This window comes from Lolium rigidum, chromosome 6, assembly GCF_022539505.1.
Source record: "Lolium rigidum isolate FL_2022 chromosome 6, APGP_CSIRO_Lrig_0.1, whole genome shotgun sequence".
NCBI classification, from domain to species: Eukaryota; Viridiplantae; Streptophyta; class Magnoliopsida; order Poales; family Poaceae; genus Lolium; species Lolium rigidum.
In genome coordinates, this window is record NC_061513.1 from 40,062,789 (window position 1) to 40,082,715 (window position 19,927).

Sequence of the window (19,927 nt, forward strand, 5' to 3'; positions counted from 1 at the left end):
GACTTGTAAGATGGAATTGTGGTGCAATTTGAACGGTCTAAGTCGAATTGAAATATTTGTCTCTCGTTTTTTTTTTTTTTTTACAATTTTAGATAGCGTATCTGGATTGCGGAGGCTTTTTCTTAAACCTCAAGTCGCAACTTTTAAGAGGTCCGCTAGAGATGCTCTAACTTGGATCATTTGAACGGCACGTCCTTGTGGGAGTTGAGCTCATTCTAATTTTACTGTCTTCTCTAGTAGATCATGTAAAATCCCGCGATTCTGCCCGCTCTTTATTATAACAACATCAGAGAGAGTCGATAGAAGTTAAATTACTACCTCCATACCGGATTAATGGGCAATTACGCACTTCGAGAAACAAGTTTGACTACTAATTTGGTCAATAAAATATAAGATATATATGAAAAAAATTATATTATTGAAAACATTTTTTTAATACGAATTCAACGGTATAATTTTTGTGGCATATATCTCATATTTTGTTGACCAAATTTATGGTTAAACTTATTTCTCGAAATGCGTAATTGCCCATTAATTCGGTACGAAGGTAGTATGCTGTTGTCACGACTCACGAGTGAGTGGAAGTTGGGTGGCACTATTTCCCGGGAGTACGCGGCACGGCGCAACCAACTCAACTATGGAGGGTGATTGTACTGTACCCCTGGCTTGAGCAAAGCTTTGATCAAACGGGGGCCTGCCTGATCCTGAAGTGCGCTCAACAACGGCTTTGACTGGACTCTGCAGGCCGGAGCGTGACGCCGGCCACGACGGCGGAGATCAACTGACCGCCCTAGCGATCGGTGGATGGATGGACTGACCACCGAGGTAGGGAGAACGTGAAACTGGTCGCCGACTGGCAGCCCCGGTCCTGCGCTTGCGCGCGTGCCGCGGCAGCGCGCAGCTGCCCTCTGTCTCTGTTCTGTGTGCCACCGACACGCGGACCCAGCGGCACAGCGCGGCGGTCACGTGACGTGACCCCGGCTCGCACGGCATCAGCCTCAGCCCAGTCGCGCGTGGTGGGGGCGCTGACACGGCGGGGCCCGCCGGAGCGGAGCGGAGGGCGACGGGTGCAGCGAGCGTAGCGTAGCGTAGACTGACTCAGTGCCAGCGACAGACAGAGAGACGAATCTATTCTGCCCGAGTCCAAAGCGCGCCGCGACAGGCCTCGCTTTTACCACAGTGCTCGCCACCCGTGCCCCCGCGGGGCCCACTCCCTCCCCGCCGCCAGGTGGGGCCCACCCTACGTACGTACGTAGTACTAAGTAGGAGTAGTAGGTGTAATTTGGTTTTGGCATTGATCACCTCGTTTTCCTCATGCTATCTCTGGTGGTGCTACTATGCCTACGCCCTGCTTTTAGTGGAGGGAGCATGAACCCTCGCACTGCGGTGTCGATCGCCGCCGTGCTAGATCATGGGGTGGTCATCTTCTCCGTTGAGTTGACGACCCATCAAGCGGCATGGCTACACACATCAGTCATCACCATGCCGTAGCCAAGGCTCCGGACCGCACCGAGAGCTCGAGGCTAGCAGCCAGCGGAACGTGTTTGACAAACCCTGTGTCCGGGCCACGACGGATCCTGTTCATGTTTACGCGCCAACCAGCATCCGCCAGCAGCACATCCTTGTCAATGGCGACCGACCGGCAACGCACACGCACACGGGCCATGGACATGGACATCGACATCGACCGATTATTCATCGACATGGACATCGACATCGACCGATTATTCATCGACATGGACATCGTTGCGCTCAACGGCGACCAACCGGCAGAGCACTGTGTACGTGTGTACAGCATACGTCCTGTACTGTACATGCCTGTACAATCTCCCTTCACTAACGACAGTGGATAAATACAGTATGTTCCACTTATTATGCGGGCAGCAGCGGCCGTTTCATCGTCCGTGCACGTTGAAACCACAAAAAGGAGACATCAGCATCAGCCCCCTGACTTGACCACCCGGCCTGTTTGTTCGTTCATGCGGTGGGAAATCAAGCTGTGGAGGCGGACAGGAACCCTAAACTGGTGGAATAGGCCGCAGGTCCTCCTCGTCCATCTCCGTCGTCGACAGGGGGTCGACGCCCTCGAAGAAGGTCTGGTGGAGGGCCTCCACGCACCGCCGCGCCTCGCTGTCGTGGACGATCAGCGACATGTTCACCTGCCCAAACACAAAGGCACCCATTACCAATTTTGATTAGCATGCATGTAACGGAGCAACCTGCCCCTCCTTCAGCATCTCCCATAATATGTTTTAAGCTGTTGAAAGCTAGAACCATATATGGGTGTCACGCACTCACGCATAGCTAAAGAGACGGCAGTAACTAGCTCAATGACTAAACAAAATACTACTATCTGCTAGCAAACCGACCCCCTACCAATAACCAAGCTTGCTTGGGGCTGGATAATCTAGCAAATGCTGGTTAAGTGTGGAACACATAGGTTGTTTAAAAAAGATAGAATCGCTGGTTCCTTGTGGTTATTTCTCCCACGCAACGAAAAAATGTATTGCACCAAGATCACACATGTTCTTGTTTGATCGCATTGCGAAAAAAGAGGATTGTTTTGACGTAATGACTGTAGCGGCAGGTGGAATGGTTGGTTACCTTTGATGCACCTTGGGAGATCATCTGGACGTTCACCCCGCTTTTCCTCAGCACATGGAACGCCTAATGATTGAAGAACATGGTTAGTACGACGGTTGGACTATCCCAAATTCCTGATGACATGTTTCTATGAAATGTACAGGATCCAGCACCTTTTCTAGTATGAGAGATGATTGCCGGACGTTCCCAATGAGAGAGATTATCGCCCTCTGCTGAAGTAGATGGACGAATGCGATCTTCTCCAGCTCTTCCACCACATGGTCAAGTTCCTAGAAAAATTGAGAATTCATAGTCCAGACGGCAATGAAAAGGGCGCAATGTTTTAAGGAACCTGCTTTGTTCTACCAACCCATGAGAAAGCTAGCAAAGCTACATTCTCTGAAGCAACGGTCAAGGAACAAACCATCAGGAACCTAATTTCACATAACAAGGAATACAGTCCAGTTATAGCTATTTGACATTGGATGCACTTGCCTGCTGAATAAGCTCCCTGCTCCAGATCTTTGATGGATCAAGCGTCACAGAAATGCTGACTTCACTAGTCGCCACACAATCTACAGATATGCCTAGATCTTCAAATATTGAAAACACCTGCTCAAGCGCACACAAAGTGAATAAAAACCAGTACCATCAACTGCAGACCAAACTGAATGCCCAGTGGATCAACGTACCTTCGCCAGGAAACCAAATTGTCCAAGCATCCGAGTGCTCACTATATCCAACATAGTCACATTTGACTTCAGCACTATACTTGTTAGCACAACCTATGTAGCAGGGAAACAAAAGTCAAGTGCTAGACTGACAGGAAAATGGTTCTGGTGTGAGAACATGTCTGAATTAATCTGCTACAAACCTTATCCATGTCTCTCTGTTTAGTTATGAGGGTCCCTGGAGCTTTAGGGTTGTATGAATTCTTAACTCTAACTGGTATATCTCCTTCTCTAGCAGGTCTCATTGATTGTGGATGCAAAACCTGTTTGAGCGCAACAACAAATAACCATGAGCCTTTTCTTCAAAAGCACGAGCAAAAAAATTCCATTTTGAACAGTATGTATAACCTCTGAATAATGTGCAAAAGATATTTGAATTAAGAAGAGTAAATTAAGGTTTGTTCAACACGGACAGAAGGACACAAAAAAGAGAGCCTGAAAATATCACAACAGCAAGAGTAACTTGAAACTGAGGCTTGTATATATGGATTATAGACAGTTCAAAATGACTATTAAAACAAGTAACAGACAAACTCCTTAATTCCATACATGCATTGGTACAAGATGAGATGACATTTCCTTTACTCCCTAATTCTGAATAATGACCATCTAATTCCAGAGAAAAATAGTTTTTGCAAATATTTTTAATGATATTCTTTGATTGAATGATATTTGAAAATATGAGAAACATTATCCCAGATAAATGAAGTAAAGGAAACATTTGCCAAGGACTTACACCGCACAATTCATCTTCTGAGTCATAAGAAACTACAATCAACATATTTTTTTAACTATCATTACAGTTCAGGTGTATAACCTTCTTCTTGAAAAGTTTGTTCTTAACTTCTTATATACTCAAAATGGCGTACCTGCGCACCAAAATAAGCAAGTTCAGAAGCCTCATCAAATGTCAAGTATGGGACAGTCTTTGCATTTGGATAGATATTTGGATCACATGTCAGCACACCATCAACATCTTTCCATACCTATCAGAAGCAGTGGTAAGCTTTCAGGCAAAATAGGTAATAACCGAGGATAATCAACAGCTATTAAATGAGTTAGCATGGTAGGTAAATTGGAATAGCCAACTGTAGGATGAATTATTTCCCTAGAAAATCAAAGCACAATTTATTATTATCTATTTAGACTTCACGTAGACCTGAATTTCTCTCAATCCCAAGGCTTTACCAATGGTTGTAGCAGTCAAGTCACTGCCACCTCGGCCTAAAGTAGTAACAACACCTGTTTTCCAGCCCTGCAGGGGCCAATTGCAATGAATTAAAAGGTTGCTCCATGAATGAAAATAATTCAGTCAAAGTGAGAATACCTTCCCGAGGAACCCGGTAACAATAGGTATTGCTGGATCCCGAATCCAGTCTCCGTGTAGTCTCTTTGCAACAGCAGGATAAGTTGCTTCCAAGATATCCGCATTACCAAAATCATCTGATGTTATGAAACCAATATCAAATGCATCGCACTGCAATAGCATTAGAGAACACAATTTAAAACCAAAATTGTTTTACATTATGATACAAACACAGCAGAAATTTAATATGTTAGGAATTTGGAAACTAGCTACCTGTATGGGTCTTGTGCCAAATCGAGACATTAGGGAAGCTAGTACAAGACATGGCAGGAATATAATATGGAAACGCAGAGCTCGGTGAAGTAGTGTGATGATACTAGGTACTAACGACACGTAGGTTGAGACTTGGGAACATGGAGTGAATCATGATATGAAATTCAGAAACAAGTCATACAACTTTTGAAACTATATCCTATATAGGGGAGGGATACACATATATACTATGGAAAATAACGTACATATATAAACGGGACCAAAAACTGTGGAAAGATATCACTTGGATGAGCTGAAACTGTGGAAATAAATCATTGATCACAAATATAGGATCAAAAGGCCTAACCTGTTTGCTTGCCCTGATACTGGCCTATCTCCCTTTTGGAAAGGGGCTTATCCCCCTTTTGGAAAGGGGTCATGTACTCATGTGGGCTGCTAAAGCTGACAAATGGGGTCTCAATGGAAACTTGGAAATGGGAAAAAGGTCAAGTTCTGGGAGGATCAATGAATTGGGTCCTGTAGTGTAGCTATTCAGTTCTGGGATTGTACCCAACTCAAATTTACTTTCAGGAGTTAGTCAACATTGCTGAATCCTCTTCACATGAAATCATCTAGAAGTTTGAGAACAAAGGGGCGTACTCTGTTAGTTCTCTTTATGCAATTGTTAATTTCAGGGGGATAGTCCCAGTTCGTATACCTTCTGTGTGGAAAATTGTTGTGCCTTCTAGGTTGCATGTTTTTCTTTGGCTACTTGCTAAAATAAACTGTTGACTAGGGACAATCTCAGCAAAAGACAGAACTTATCTGACAAAACTTGCTTATTTTGTAATAAGCCTGAATCATGCAGACATCTGTTCTTTGAATGTGTTGCTGCAAAAAAGTTATGGAATAAACTATCTCCCTTGACAAGTGTTGTTAATTATGATGATATGCTGTCTATTTCTAGGCTTTGGATCTGTGAAAAAACACATATAGTTTCGAAAATATTATTCACACATCTGGTCCCTGTGGAAATTAAGAACGACATGTGCTTTACCAGATCGAGCTAGCATGATATGCAGGTGCTGTTTTGGAAGGTGGCCTACAACTCTTGGTCAATGGAAAATCCTTGAGGAAAAAAAGAGGAAGTATAAGAGAAGTGAGTGGAGCCTTGGAACACCTAGCCTTCCAAGCTTCTCTGCTAATGTAGCCGGAGCCTGGGTGAAGTAAGTCGATGGGGAGCGACTGGATGCTACCTGGAGCGGGCCATGGATGAGGAATGATGATGCAGATGATTGGGAAGCCTCCACTTGTACTCTGGCACAAACCCAAGGGCGAACTTGCTTGTGATTGAAGATGATGGAGAGCTACGCGTGATCACTAGACAGGAATGAGAAAGATGTGCTGCTCTGTCTTATCTTTTGAGTTGCCTGTAAGGTTGGGTGCATATGTTGAACTTTGTAGGTGGGTATTTTGTTAGGTCGTTTTATGAACCTGCTGGGGCTAAGCTCTATGTATGCTCCCGAATGCTCTGAACTCTGTATGCATGTGGTTTCTTAAATGGAACCGTGGGTGACCCTGTTTTTCTAAATAAATAAACCAGGACAATCCCATTACGAATTCCGATCACTGGAAACTAAGAACACATCAAGAAGTACCTGTCGTGCTTTGACGCCAAATTTGTTCAAATAAGCAGCAAAAATGCGAGTGGACATGCGTTCTCCAAATGACAAAAGGTAGTCAGTGGTGCGGAGCGTCAGCTCTTTCATCATGGCAACACTTTTCAAGAGCTGCTCTAGTTCATCTAGCAGAGCTGCAAATTTGTTCACCAGGAACAATAAGCTTATCATTTCAAGGAAAAATGAAAAAGAAATCCAAAGGAGGCTAGTTAGTGAGGTTACTATCTATCACAGATCTTGGCAGTCCAAGTTCATTCACTGTCCTGGATTGTTTTGGCAGTAAACAAGTCACGGTTAGGTGAAACTGTGAAACATGTTCCCATAGTAAGCTGACTGAAAAGAACACATACTGAATATGAAGATCTTTGAGCATGTTCCACTCTTCGATTCCGGAAACATGGTTCACCCCACATCCCACTGCTGTCTCTCCAGCCTAAGAATAATAACATAAATAGTGAAACATCAAACGATTTAAAGGTATTTAAAATTCCCTTGTGTAATGCAACGGCGAATCCTAAAATTTAGTCTTAACTTCCTATTTGTATTGATTATTAGAAATTGTAACGAACCCACTACAATTCTACAAGTCTAGGACTGCAAATTATGGACAAAGGTGGAATTTCACGTAGCATCAGCTAGTTCCAGACAGATTCTTGACGATTTTCAAATCAATTATTACCAAAGGTACAGACTTTGCTTTAGCTAACAGTCTAACATTCCCCGTGATTGAAGATTCTATATGCATTGAAACACTGAGTCAACAACTTTTTTGGCAGGGCAAAATCAAGACGCGCGCTGCAAGTCAGAAAAAATTCGTACGAGGTGGAGGAGATTGGTGGTCTTCCCCATGGCGGAGAGGACGACGACGGGGCGCTCCTCGGGGAAGGCGAGGATGAGCCCCGCCACCTCCTCCATCCTCGCCGCCGACGACAGGGATGAGCCCCCGAACTTCATCACCACGCTCAGCTGATCTCCCCCTTCCGCTCCGGTTCCTTCCTGGACGGCGACTCCCCCCAGGACGCCGTTGCTGTCCACCCCTATCCTGGCACGACAGCGAGCGAAATCCACGGCTGCCATTGCCAGTCTCCTGCCACGGCGAGTCCCTCCCAGGGAGACAGTGCGCGCCGCTCCTGCTCCATGTACGAGAGAGGCGCTCGTCGGAGGTATCGACGGCGCGAGGCGGCGCGGGGTAACGGCGAATCGGAGCTCGATCGCCATTTTCTGTCTGCTCCTAGTTCGGCTTCGGTAGCAGGGGACTGGACTGCTGACTCCTTCACCGTACTGGGTTGCGAAGTCGGGTTTCCTACATTACGCTATAGAGCACTAAAGGCGTAACTATACATTTTGTCCAGGTCAGTAACACACATTTATTTAAATAAATGATGAAGCATATGGAGAAAGGAACTTATTGGAGCATATCAAACAGATGTATTACCTCCCTCCCATGAAAGTTGTCCTAAATTTGTTTAAATTTGAATGTATCCGAATACTACATAATAGATCACCTAAAAAAAGTTTTAGGGCACGTTTTTTTTTGCTATAGCACATGATGCCACAAGAGAAGTGACAGTGGGCTAGGAGCGATGCAGATTGGATGGTCACCATCGTCGAGACCGATTTAGGCCGGCAATCGTAGGCGGCCGATGAAAGGTGGAGGCATAGAGGGCCCTAGGGGATGTGGCCAACTTCGGTGGTGCCTCAATGATCGAGGTCGAGAGCTCGATAAGGAGTAACGACTTGTCGATGGCCGCATGGCAGTTAAGGTCGCGGCGACCGCTAATCGACGTCGGTGGGCTGTGATGCTACTTTGGCAAACATCTCGGGTGACATCGAGGCGCGGAAGGGTCATAATCGGCGGATTCGGATGACGGCGTCCCAAGATTCGGCGGCGATCACGGGGATTGTGGAAGACGCCTCGAGCAGCAGGAATGAGCCGTGAAGCGGCGGTGGGAAAGTTGGCCGATAGAGTCGTGGCGACGACGTGCAGTTGGGATTCCCGCTACATTGTTTTTAATTTTACGGCCACCAATAGAGGTGCCCCAACCATGCAGTACTTGCAACAATTTTTAGGGTATGATGCAAGATACATCCTCTGTGGAGCACTATTTCGTATCCACGGGAATCGGCATTCCACCGTGGGAGGGGTGTAAGAAATGACGTTTCCCACCCGAATTGAAGGATTCACTTATCCAGAGAGCTTGGGTGGTATGTGCCAGGACTAATCACCTTTAACCTGTTAAAGCGAGAAGGGACACCCAAACCTGGGCGACATGCGATCATGAGGGTACGACGTCACGAGCCCCTTGACGAGATAAGGAGAAGCTAGACCGTGGTCCCCCCAGAGACCCGAGCCACAAGAGGGAAATTGGAGCAAGGCGAACAAGTATCCTAGGCCCTTGTGGTATCTCCTTGAGCTATAAAAGGGAGACCATGGTCTCAAAAAAAGGGGTGGTGGAAAAAGGAGAGAGGGGAGGATAGAGATCGAAAAACACAAGTAGATTGGAGAAGATAAGAAAGAGCATGGGAGAGGTAGAAGAGAGAGAGAGAGGTTCACATAGTAGTTCTTCCTACCAGGGAACCTCGACAAGATCCCCCCTCCCGTGTAATGCTTTTCTTCCTCAACCAAAATCAATACCAATCCACATGCATGATGTAGGTATGTTAGCCTCAGGGTGGCTTGAACTGTAGGGATGCGTAACATAAAACAAAAATTTTCCTACCGACAGAATAACATATCCAAGATCTATTCTATGCAGATGTAAGGTAACAAGGGGATTCCATGTTCATACCCTTGAAGATCGAAAGCGTTACGTTCCAAACGAAACAATGTTGATGAAGATGTACATCGACACCAATCTCAAGATCGAGTAGAAGTACAAACGATGAAGTGCGCCAAGTGTTGCACATCCGCAGTTCTACACACGGATGGTGTATAGACGTCCCCCGGGCTTCGGTCTAGCGAAGCAACGGAAGAAGAAGACCCCCCACCGAGATTCCAGCAGCACGACGACGTGCGTATATATGGTGGAGAGCTCTCACCTCGTATGCACGTTCCAAAACTTGGGAACCACACGTGAGGGAGAGAGAGGGGAGGGGGAGGAGAAGGCAATGAGCCAGGGGATGAATGAGGAGGAGGGGGTTCCTCTCTTTATATAGGGGGAGGGGAGAGAAGGTGGGGCCTCCACCTTGGCCACCTCCCAAGCCGTCGCACCCCCTAGGGTTTGGGGTGGGCCGGCCCAAGTGGGCCGCCCGCCAGGGGATCAATCATTTTTAATATTTAATTTAATTAATTAAATACCAAAAAATATTCATTAAGTCTATGAACAATTCATAGACTCAATTATTCAGATACCTCTCCGAAACAATTCCGGTGTTCTCTCTTATTACTTCAACGAGCCCGAATACATCTCTAAGCGTTGTATACCCTTAAGTGTGCCACCCTACGGGTTCCGAAACACGTAGACATGATCGAAAACCATAATGTTCCTTGCGCTTTCCACGAATTATCTTTATCGCTTGAACCTCAACGTCGAGTCCTATTCCTTTTGTCTCACGATACCTAGTTTATCTGAGACTTGATCTTCGGTATCTCTTATACCTAGTTCGATCTCATTACTGACTGACACATTCAACTCATTCTCGTGATATCACATCCCTGTGATATAGTCACATGCTTGCAAGGTTTATATATATAATAACATCGAGTGGGCCCTAGAGTATCTATCCTCATGCGGATGGATAAATCCTGCTCTTGACATATACGCTTCAACCCATCCCTTTGGAATACCTTAGCAACGACTTTATGATCACCCTGTTATGGTGCGGCGTTTGATGTTGTCAAACCAGCCTCCGGTGACAGTGATTAGAGATGGCCTCAATGTCTAAGGATTAAGTTATGGTGTTTCTCTAGTATCGCAATGCTAAAATTTGTTACTGGATCACATTACAATACTTTATATGGGTGTGAGTCCATCACTGTCATTCATCCAATGACATGAATCCATTACTAATTGATGTTGTTGTCCATGATTAGAAAACCTTGATCATCTATTAACCAGTGAACTATTTTACTAGAGGGAGAACATTTTGTTTACATACCACACACGCATTAATGTTTTCGCAACATTCTGATCCGTATGTATTATGCAAACATTTGCTTCATTGTCATGGACATACTGTTGTATCACATGATAGCGCTGGGGAATGTGTTTGGCCACTAAGTGAGATATTGGATCATTTGTATTTACAATGGCGCATGTGTTATCATAGTAGAGTACCACATGGTCATGCATACTTGTGAACACACCTAGTTCGATGATGAACTTCCTCATCCAAATAAGTTTATTCCCCGCATCTGAAGCATCTATGTTCTCCAACTCCATCGTAGATTGAGCAACCATACCTTGCTTCTTGCTCCTCCAGCTCACCGCGTCCCCATTCACAATAAACACATATCCTGACAAAGACTTCGAGTCATCTGGATCTGTGTCAAAGCTTGCATCGGTGTAACCCTTTACATCGAGCTTTTCTTCACATCTTCCATAGATAAGAGACATATCTTTAGTTCTTTTCAGGTACTTCAGGATATTTTTAAAGCTTGTCCAGTGTTCCAATCTAGGAATACTATGGAAACAATTAGTCAGACTAACCACTAGGGTCACATTAGGTCGAGTACACATCATTGCATACATGATAGAACCTATGACCGAAACATAGGGGATGTTAGACATCCTACTTCTATCCTCAGTTGTTGGTAGACTCTGAATCACACTTAGTTTGGTAGGTTTTATCACAGACAAGAATCCCTTCTTAGGATCCCTCTCACGCCATGACGATGATCTGCTTGAACCTTGTCTTCATTGATCTGGCTGGACTGCCGAGTTTTTGAAGGCTCCGCCAGCAATCTTCAAATGGACAACATGCCTCAAGTTTGCCAGGTCGGATAGCCACGGTGATTGTCTTTCGCGTGCAGAACCCGATGAGATCCGGCGCTAGAGCAGCAAGAGAGTTACCGTCCAGCCACGGATCGACGCAGAACGCACTGCATCTGCAAATCTAGATGTGGCCTGGGAGGAGACTGACAATATAATTCAAGAACTGCCCCTGTCGCATAGTATAATCCTGTCAAGCCCGGGGACATGGACGACAACCATCAGAGAGAAGCAGCCAATCCAAACCATAACTAATCCTCTATTCATAGAGGCATAGAAAACCTAGATCGTGACCTCTCTCTCCATGTATTGAATAGATTTGTTACTATCAACCAGTAAAATATTTTGTTCATAGCCTGTTGAAAGGGGGAAAAATTGTATGCACCAGAGCTCTGGATGGAACCAAAAGTGGAGGAGAATTAATATCATCAGTTAACTAACCGCAGTGTATCCTTACATATGAACACGATTTAGTGATTTATATTAGTTTTTTTGAGAACACAGTACAACGCAGACGCTCACAAACACGCGCGTACAAACATCCCTATGAACGCACGCACACCCTACCCCTATGAGCACCTCAGAGGGACTGAGCCGGCATATCTTGAGGTTGACGAAGTCACCACTGGCGCCTCGTTGTTGACGGGCACGTCACCTACCACTGAAAGCATAGCGCCGTTAAATCCTGGAATAAATCCAGGTAAATGCAAACCCCCATGCTAAGTCTAGGACTTGAACCTGGGTGGGCTGGTTCCACCACAAGGGACCTAACCACCAGAGCCATGCTCTTTAATTTGCATGAGGTGCAAAGTCTACATTAAACAACATACAACTATAATAAGTAACAGCCCTAGTAGTAGGTATGAGAAAAACCAAAGGTTCATATTAATTTGGGTGTTCTAAAATTCCAAAAACCGATACTCTCTCTTCTCCAGGTAAAGCCTACACTCATTTTACATGCATTTAGAGATCAGGAAATATGAGTCATATATAACAAACATAAAGCATTCGATTTTCTTCGCATATGGATTCAGTGATATAATTTGTGTGGCATAGTATTGGTCATGACAGGTAAGGATAGAGCCAATATTTATTGTCTCCTCCTTTTCCTCCCCAGGAGGAAGGCCAAATGCTGACATGATAGGGTAAAAATAAGCTACTATGTCCGTTCTGATTGATAAGACTTATAAATTTAGTTAAAATCAAAGTTTAATCAAATATAAAGAATATAACATAAACATCTATAAAACAAATAGTTTATGAAAATATATTTTGCAGTAAATCTACTAATATGGATGTGTTATCGTAAATGTTCATATTTCTATCTATAACATTGGTCAAACTTAGATGATGTTAACTTTTTGACAAACTTTATAAGACTTATTCATTAGAACGGAGTGAGTAATGTTTACTGTGAAGCCAGCACTGCTGCTGCATCTGCAAATATTAGCTGTGGCCTGGAAGGCGGAAGCAGAGTGACGGCAGAATTCAAGAACTGCCCCTGCCTGCATAGCATAATCCTGCCAAGCCCGGGGACAGGGACGACTGCACCATCAGAGAGAAGCAGCCAATCCAAATCGCAACTAATCCTCTATTCATGTACCAGTCCACCTCTCTCATTTCAGAATTGCACATGGCTTATGATGATCCAGCCAGCCAGCGAGCAGGCAGGCTACACTACAGTCTACAGAAAACAGTTTGCATAAGTAAATAACAAGTGGCCACAAAATTCAATTCAGTCCAGTCCCACCTTGTCTGCAACGACAAGCTCCATGCAATCGGCTGAATCTCTTGTGCACCATGACTGACGCAATGGGGATTGCATACAAATTGAAATGCAGCGACTTCATTCACAAGCGAAAGTTGGAGATAGTTCAACCGCAGAAAAAGGTACTATTATACAAGTTCACAGCACCAAAAAGTAAATTCAACGATAAGACCGAAGAGATCCGCCACCACTGTTGTCGCTCATGTATGTAGATGGCTAGCCTCATCTCATGAAGTTTCATACATCTAGCAACTTTCCTGATTAGAAATTAAAGGACAGTAGAACCCAATGCCTATGACCCAGCACAGTATAGGAGTACGTCCTTAATTTCTTCAGGCAAGAGCCCAGGACCCCTAGTTTGCTGGATCGACAGAAAAAAACAGAAATTAAGATGGTGAAGAGCAATGGTAACATGCCAACATGTACATCGTTGACAGAATTAGTACACATTGCCACAGTGGCATAGAACATATAACGACCTGTGGAAAATATACGAACCTTGACGCCAAAGATATCTATCGCGAACCCACTGAAGCAGCTGATGACCGCCTGCTCGATGTCGAAGCCAAGGCTTTCAAGCACCCTAATGGTGGACAGCAGGATACCCGGCCTTCGCGCGCAGAACATGTGGATGTTCAGTGCCTGCCCTTCCACCATCCACACCTTTACCTGAACATAAACACAAAGAGAGCTGAATTACATTCGGTTTCGACGCGCCGTTCTACAACAGGTATCAAACTTCATGACAGAGAGAAAATGGACTAACGGTTGATTGCTGGCCATGGGGGTGGAAGCTAGCTGCTGCTGGTCCAGCTAGAAGAGCAGAGCTACGAGCAGACTCCAGCTCCTTGTAGAGATCCTTGATCCTCCGCAGAAGCTCTTCCAGGTAGTCAACTGCATCACCAAGAATTGAAGCTCTATCCATCTGACACAGGAGTAGAAAACTGATGATCATAAGGTGCTCCGTCAGGAAACAATGAAATTTCCCACGCTCCAAATAGGCATAGAGAAGGACGCGCCTGGCGCTCGATCGATGACCGCTAATATTTTTCTTTGCATTGTATCCACTTGGTCCACCTTTAATTTTTTCTGGGATTTTTTGACTAGGCCTTTTTTTTACTAAAAAGATGCGTAACTGAAGATTTTTTTAAAAAAATTACACATGCATATGCAATTGTATCTCTACAAGAAAAAAGATGATATGTTTTTCTGTTGAACAAAGGCAACATACATATAAATGTGAAGATAAATTTAGATTGCAAATATGTGCAATGGCACACATATATGCAATTTCACGTAAAAAAATAACATCAGTTCCCCATTGCATATCTATTGCAATTGAGCATTTATATGCAATTGCACGTGAAAATATAGCATGAGTTTTCAAATTACACATATATGCAATTGCATGAATAGAGAACATAAAATCACCTATAAGGAACCTCCAAAATACGTGAAACTGAACGCCTAATAATGTACCTACACTGGGGTTAAAAAAGGAAGAAAAAACATATGAAAATAGAAAACAGATCTCCCCTAAAAATTATTTGTTACTCACTCAGCCCAACACAAAAGGTTAAAAAGACAAAATAGAAAATAAGAAAAAATCATAGGTAAAAAAGAAAACCCAAGCAAAACCCATAAAACCAAAAAGCTAAAACACAAAAGCCCACTACTAAGCCCAATTCTAATAGTAATCCATCTAATCAGTCGATCTAGCGGTACGATAGTTCTCGAGCGGAGAACTAGCAAAAATGTTCTAGATAATCAAAAATTAAAGTTCTGCTGCTCTCCATTCCACATGAATAAGTTCAATTTTAATTCATGCGCTCTAATAGATAAAGGAAGAGTTCTATTGTTCGTTGTTCCACGTGAATAATTTCAATTCACACAGGAAACAAGAACATTTCCCGCGCTCTTGGAACCGGACCTAGAGATATTTTTCTTAGATAATGGAATATTTATATTGCTCTATAAACATGGCCTAGAGATGGAACACTATGACACCAAGAACGTCATAGATCCACTAAAATGGATGCTTATGTGATCTAAATGCATCCCAATTAAAGAATTCATCACCAAATTTCATCATCAATTGCAGTTATAACCCACCTATATCAGTATATCACCCCATGAACAAAAACATGGTAAAACAACAATAGTTGATTAGTTATACCAGGGAAATGACGAGCGAGATTCGTACCTTGCTGATCCTGGGCACGACGGAGCACAGCATGTAGAGGCAGTTGTTGAGCTTCTTCCTGCGGCGCCGCTCGGCCATGAGGTTCTCCAGCGAGGCTGAGAGCCCCAAGAAGGAGGCGTCGACTCTCTGCTTATCCAGCTCGTCCTCGTCCTCATCGTCCCACTCGGCCACCGCCGCTGGCGCCTCGACGTCGAAGAGCTCGCCGACGTGGCGGGACGCGAAGTCGTGGAAGGCCTGGATCGCGGGCGCGCTGGCGGCGCTGGATGACGACGGGGGGAAAGCCGCGTGGAAGTCGAAGTGCTGGGCGTGCTCCATTGACATGAGCGGGAACGACGCTCGGAAGCCCGCCGAATCCATCACGTCGGACGCGATACGTACGCCCAGTCGCCCCCGCCGCTGACGCCTCCGGCTATCTGGTCCACCTTCTCCGCCGGTTCCCTCTCCACTAAGCTTCTAGACAAGCCTACTCGGTCAGTTACTATTACCTCTCTTCTGCAACTCGAACCCTTCTTCAGTGGCTAGCTTCCCTTATACTACTAGGACGCACTGCCAGTGGATGGAAGCGTCTGCAGACTACCTATCTTACACACATGTCCCAAAACTGAATTCGGAAGACACGTATAATGGGGTGACGTCAGCCTTCCCTTAGAGGTTGCCTGCTTTTCCTCCCTTCTTGATAATTGGGATTGCATGCTCTTTCATTTTTCCTCGTTACAAGAAAGACTATGCACAAATAACATCACCCAAAACCCTGTGGCGGCATTATTTTCTTTTACCATTGTAGTTGTCGGATGCAGTTTCGAGATTTGAGACGTGGATCATTTTACTTGAAAGTACATCGGACAACCACAACGGCAAGTGGTATTAAGTTGACGGTACCACGAGTGCTCACACATGTTCCTGTGCGGGTATTTGCTCCTAGCGGATCCACATGATCCCTACTAATTAAATGCATTTTGGCGCGAAATTTGAACCCCTAAGCGCAGTCATACTTTCTCTAAAAAAATATTCAGCTGACCACCCAAAACCAGAAATTTAATATGTTTTATTAAAATAATTTAAGCATCCCCTTTTTGTTATTTGTTTGTTTTGCTAGGACATGCGTGGGTCCTTTTGGAAGAGTGATAAACAGATTATATTTGTCATTCAGTAGTTGCACACACGTACATGACATGTAAAGGGAGAAGAAAGATTTGGACACGAAAAGCATAGGAATTCTGTGTGCCATGCTCCATGGTTGGAGTATACTTCTGTGGGACAAGAAAAGTTTTGTTTGCTTCGAGTTTGTTGCTTCTTTAATTTTTTTTCATTTCTCAGCCTTATGTGTACTCAATATTATATTATATTGTCCTTTAGTAAATAATACATTGTTGCATGGAAGGCAATGAGTTGGCATGCAATTAAGAGGTGTATGTGTGAACCTAAGGTGGAGGGTAGGGGGGGACAAGAAAGTTTTTGTTTGCTTCGATTTTGTTGCTTCTTAAAAAATTGTCCTTTTTTCAGCCTTGTGTGTATGCAATATTGTATTGTCCTGTAGTAAACAATAAATTATTGCATGGGATGCAATAAGTTGGCATGAAATTAAGATGTGTATGTGTGAGCCTAAAGTGGAGGGTAGAGAGGAGATCAAACATCTTGATCTTTTACGAAAAAAGATAAGTTTGTTAGGAGATAGACACGTGTACGGTTCCATGAAGAAGCCATGACAAATAAGCTGGCTTTCTGTTTGTGATATCTGGAGTTAGAGTGGTATGCAACAAATCCATGTTTTTTGGTTTGTTTGTTTTGCTTGTCCACAAGTAAAAAAGGTTGATTGTTTAGTTTTTTTTTCCTTTAAGGCGAAAGGGTAAGAGAAGATTAATTCAAGCACAAAAAAGAGGCAAGAAAGATTTTTCTGACTTTGGTTAAATTTCCTAAGTTTGCTTTTCTGTGTATTGTACGGAAAGTTAGTTAGACATACATATTTATCTAGTGTCCGTGACACGTCGATAATCGATAACCCACTGAATAGGTATAGTAGTTAGTGGATCTTAAAAAGGAAGGGAATTTTTGGCGGAAAGTTTATGTACAAAGTGTGTACTTCCCTTCTACCTATTTTTATGCTTTTTGATACAATGGACTCTAGCCTTCATAAAAATGCCACCACGGCTGGATATTCCTATAATATACCCATTGTTGTGGCCGAGTCACATTATAATCCAGTGGTTTTGTGTAAATATACGCACTAGCTATACATATACGCTTCTTTAAAAAAATATGGTGAGTATGAAAATGAGATACATCAAGAGAGAGATCATTCTATTCACGATTTAGGAATGAGAGAACAATACATGATTGCATTCCTACTCAAACCATATTGTGTGTGTGCAATGTCAATTACAAGCTCTCCCAAGAAAATCTGGTGACACTGCCGGAGCCGTGCAAGAGAACATTATCGAATGTAACACGAGCAAGAAATGAAAATATTAGAGAAAAACTCAAAAAGGCCCGTCATTCCAACTAAGACCCACGAGATAGTACTCTCCCCAGTCCCATGAAGGTTGTCTGAGATTCCGTTTCACCAAGATAGTACGAGTTTCCGAGTTGGTTGCATGAATCGCATGATGCAAAGGAGATAAATTTATCTTCCATTATCTACCAAATTATAACGAGCTAAAACAAATTTGTGTTATATGATTGGAGAACTATATCACAAGCAGACAATTTCAGGCGCTAATAAAGCAACTCATTGTTGTACCATAACAGGGAAAATTAGAAGGCAAAAATTTAATAGACACGCTCGAACAACTTATCGTATGGTATTGAAAAATATGTGTGCGGCTTTTATGCAATTGGTTGTCGTATGAGAAGCCGCAAGTAGATTGGATATTTATCACGATTAGGTTGTTGAAACCAAACCTCCATTCCTCGCGTCACCCCTAATAGGTGACTCAAGGGGAAACCCTACTTCCAGCCGCTAGGCCCCTCTCCCCAAGGCTGCAAGCTCGCTGCCGCTGGTTTCACCATGGTGGAAGTGGCTCCAGCCTTTGAAGGTGTACTTGGTGGCATCTTTAGGCACACATGGTGTCTCAATGTCGATGTGGGTGCGCGGTGGAGGCTTGCGCTCGATGTGGGGGAGAAGGCACTGATGCTTGGATTTTGGAGTTGGATTGGCCTACTGGAGTGATGGCGGCTCGACTCTGTCTATGGAGCAGTGTTGCCACCGATGTGGCAATGGGCGGCGGTGTGGTGGTGGGTGAGTGTCAAGCTTGGTGCTCGCTCGCTGGTGACATCGTTGTTTTGATGAGACTAGTTTCGACCGGTGATGTAGGGTTGGAACTCTTGAATGGCTAGTGGCGAGCATCGGAGGCCGCATGTGATACCCCATACCACCTGCTTGGGCGGCGGACGGTTTTGGCATGTCCTATGCGGGTAGGATTCTTCTAGATTTAGGCGCGATGTGTGGAAGGATGGAGGTTGGTGAGGTCCCATGCTCATGATTACTTTCAGTGGGGACATTTTTCATTTCGTACAACAAGGTGTGAAGCGATAGAAAAAATCTATGTTATAATTTTCAACCAAGCTTCTTTCAAGATCATCATCATCATTAGCTGTTCAATAAAAAAAGGTAGAAAGACTAATGATAGAGTTACCTTCTTCTTCTTGCTCTTCAAAATCTTCATAGGGGGCTTGTGTTGAAATTTTGAGAAGTGGAATTAGATTTCATCTTCCCCAAACTTGAGAGAAAATTTCTCCTTCTTGCAATCAATGCTTGCCCCTGCGGCGTTCAAGAAAGTTCTTCCGAAAATAATTGGGCAATAGGAGTCAGTAGGCATATCAACTACTACAAAGCCAACGGTATATGTGCATGGACCAATTGAAATTGGAACATCTTAAATAACTCCCATAGGGACTCTAAGTGTTTTATCTGCAAGCATAATTGTCATGTCGGTATTTAGCAATTTAGCTGGTTCTAGTTCATCTTGAATGTCTAGATAAAATACAACAGGGATGACATTAACAACATTTCTGATATCACAAAGGCCGTAGTAAGAGGACTCACCGAAGGTACATGGAAGAATAGGCTTGCCCACATTTTTAGCACTTACCTTCCCTTCGATGAATTGAGAAGCTTTAGTGTCAAGTTTAACTATATTGCAATGTGCAAATATATCCAATATTCCTTCCTTTGTCACTTCTCCTTCTTCTTATTTGATCCACGAATAATCTCTTCCACCTTTGCTGCTTCTTCTTGCCCTCTCAGAAATGTTTGCTCCTCCTCCAATTGTTCTGCAAGTTGCTGAGCTATCATATGTTTTTCTATTGTCCTTGGCAAAGGAAGTGGTTCCACATACATGGGCCTCTCCTTTGGTGGCTCCATTGGTACATTAACTATTGCCTGCACCTCTTCAATTGGATTAGGTGGTGGAGTATATTGAAGTCATTCTTTCTTTGGTGCTTCAACGTGCTCTGGAAAAGACCGAAGAATTTGCAA

The 19,927-nt window shown here is 43.9% G+C and overlaps 2 protein-coding genes across 2 annotated transcripts; both read right to left on the reverse strand.

Annotated features, from left to right (window-relative positions):
• Positions 1-1,935: 1,935 nt before the first annotated feature.
• On the reverse strand, positions 1,936-7,828 carry LOC124665550 (aspartokinase 1, chloroplastic-like). The gene is made up of 13 exons (XM_047202948.1): positions 7,371-7,828; positions 6,902-6,984; positions 6,774-6,814; positions 6,531-6,685; positions 4,642-4,791; positions 4,474-4,569; positions 4,184-4,300; positions 3,458-3,577; positions 3,276-3,368; positions 3,079-3,195; positions 2,757-2,873; positions 2,605-2,667; positions 1,936-2,159 (listed from the first exon to the last, which is right to left on the reverse strand). The coding sequence occupies exons 1-13, from the start codon at positions 7,767-7,769 to the stop codon at positions 2,019-2,021; spliced, it is 1,692 nt and encodes a 563-aa protein (XP_047058904.1). The 5' UTR covers positions 7,770-7,828; the 3' UTR covers positions 1,936-2,018.
• Positions 7,829-13,438: 5,610 nt separating this feature from the next.
• On the reverse strand, positions 13,439-19,813 carry LOC124662502 (transcription factor ABORTED MICROSPORES-like). Its single transcript, XM_047200331.1, is given in 6 exon segments — positions 13,439-13,611; positions 13,749-13,919; positions 14,017-14,175; positions 15,454-15,825; positions 15,828-15,906; positions 19,629-19,813. Coding segments are annotated over 6 exon segments (1,035 nt in total). The 3' UTR covers positions 13,439-13,542.
• Between the last annotated feature and the right edge of the window lie 114 nt (positions 19,814-19,927).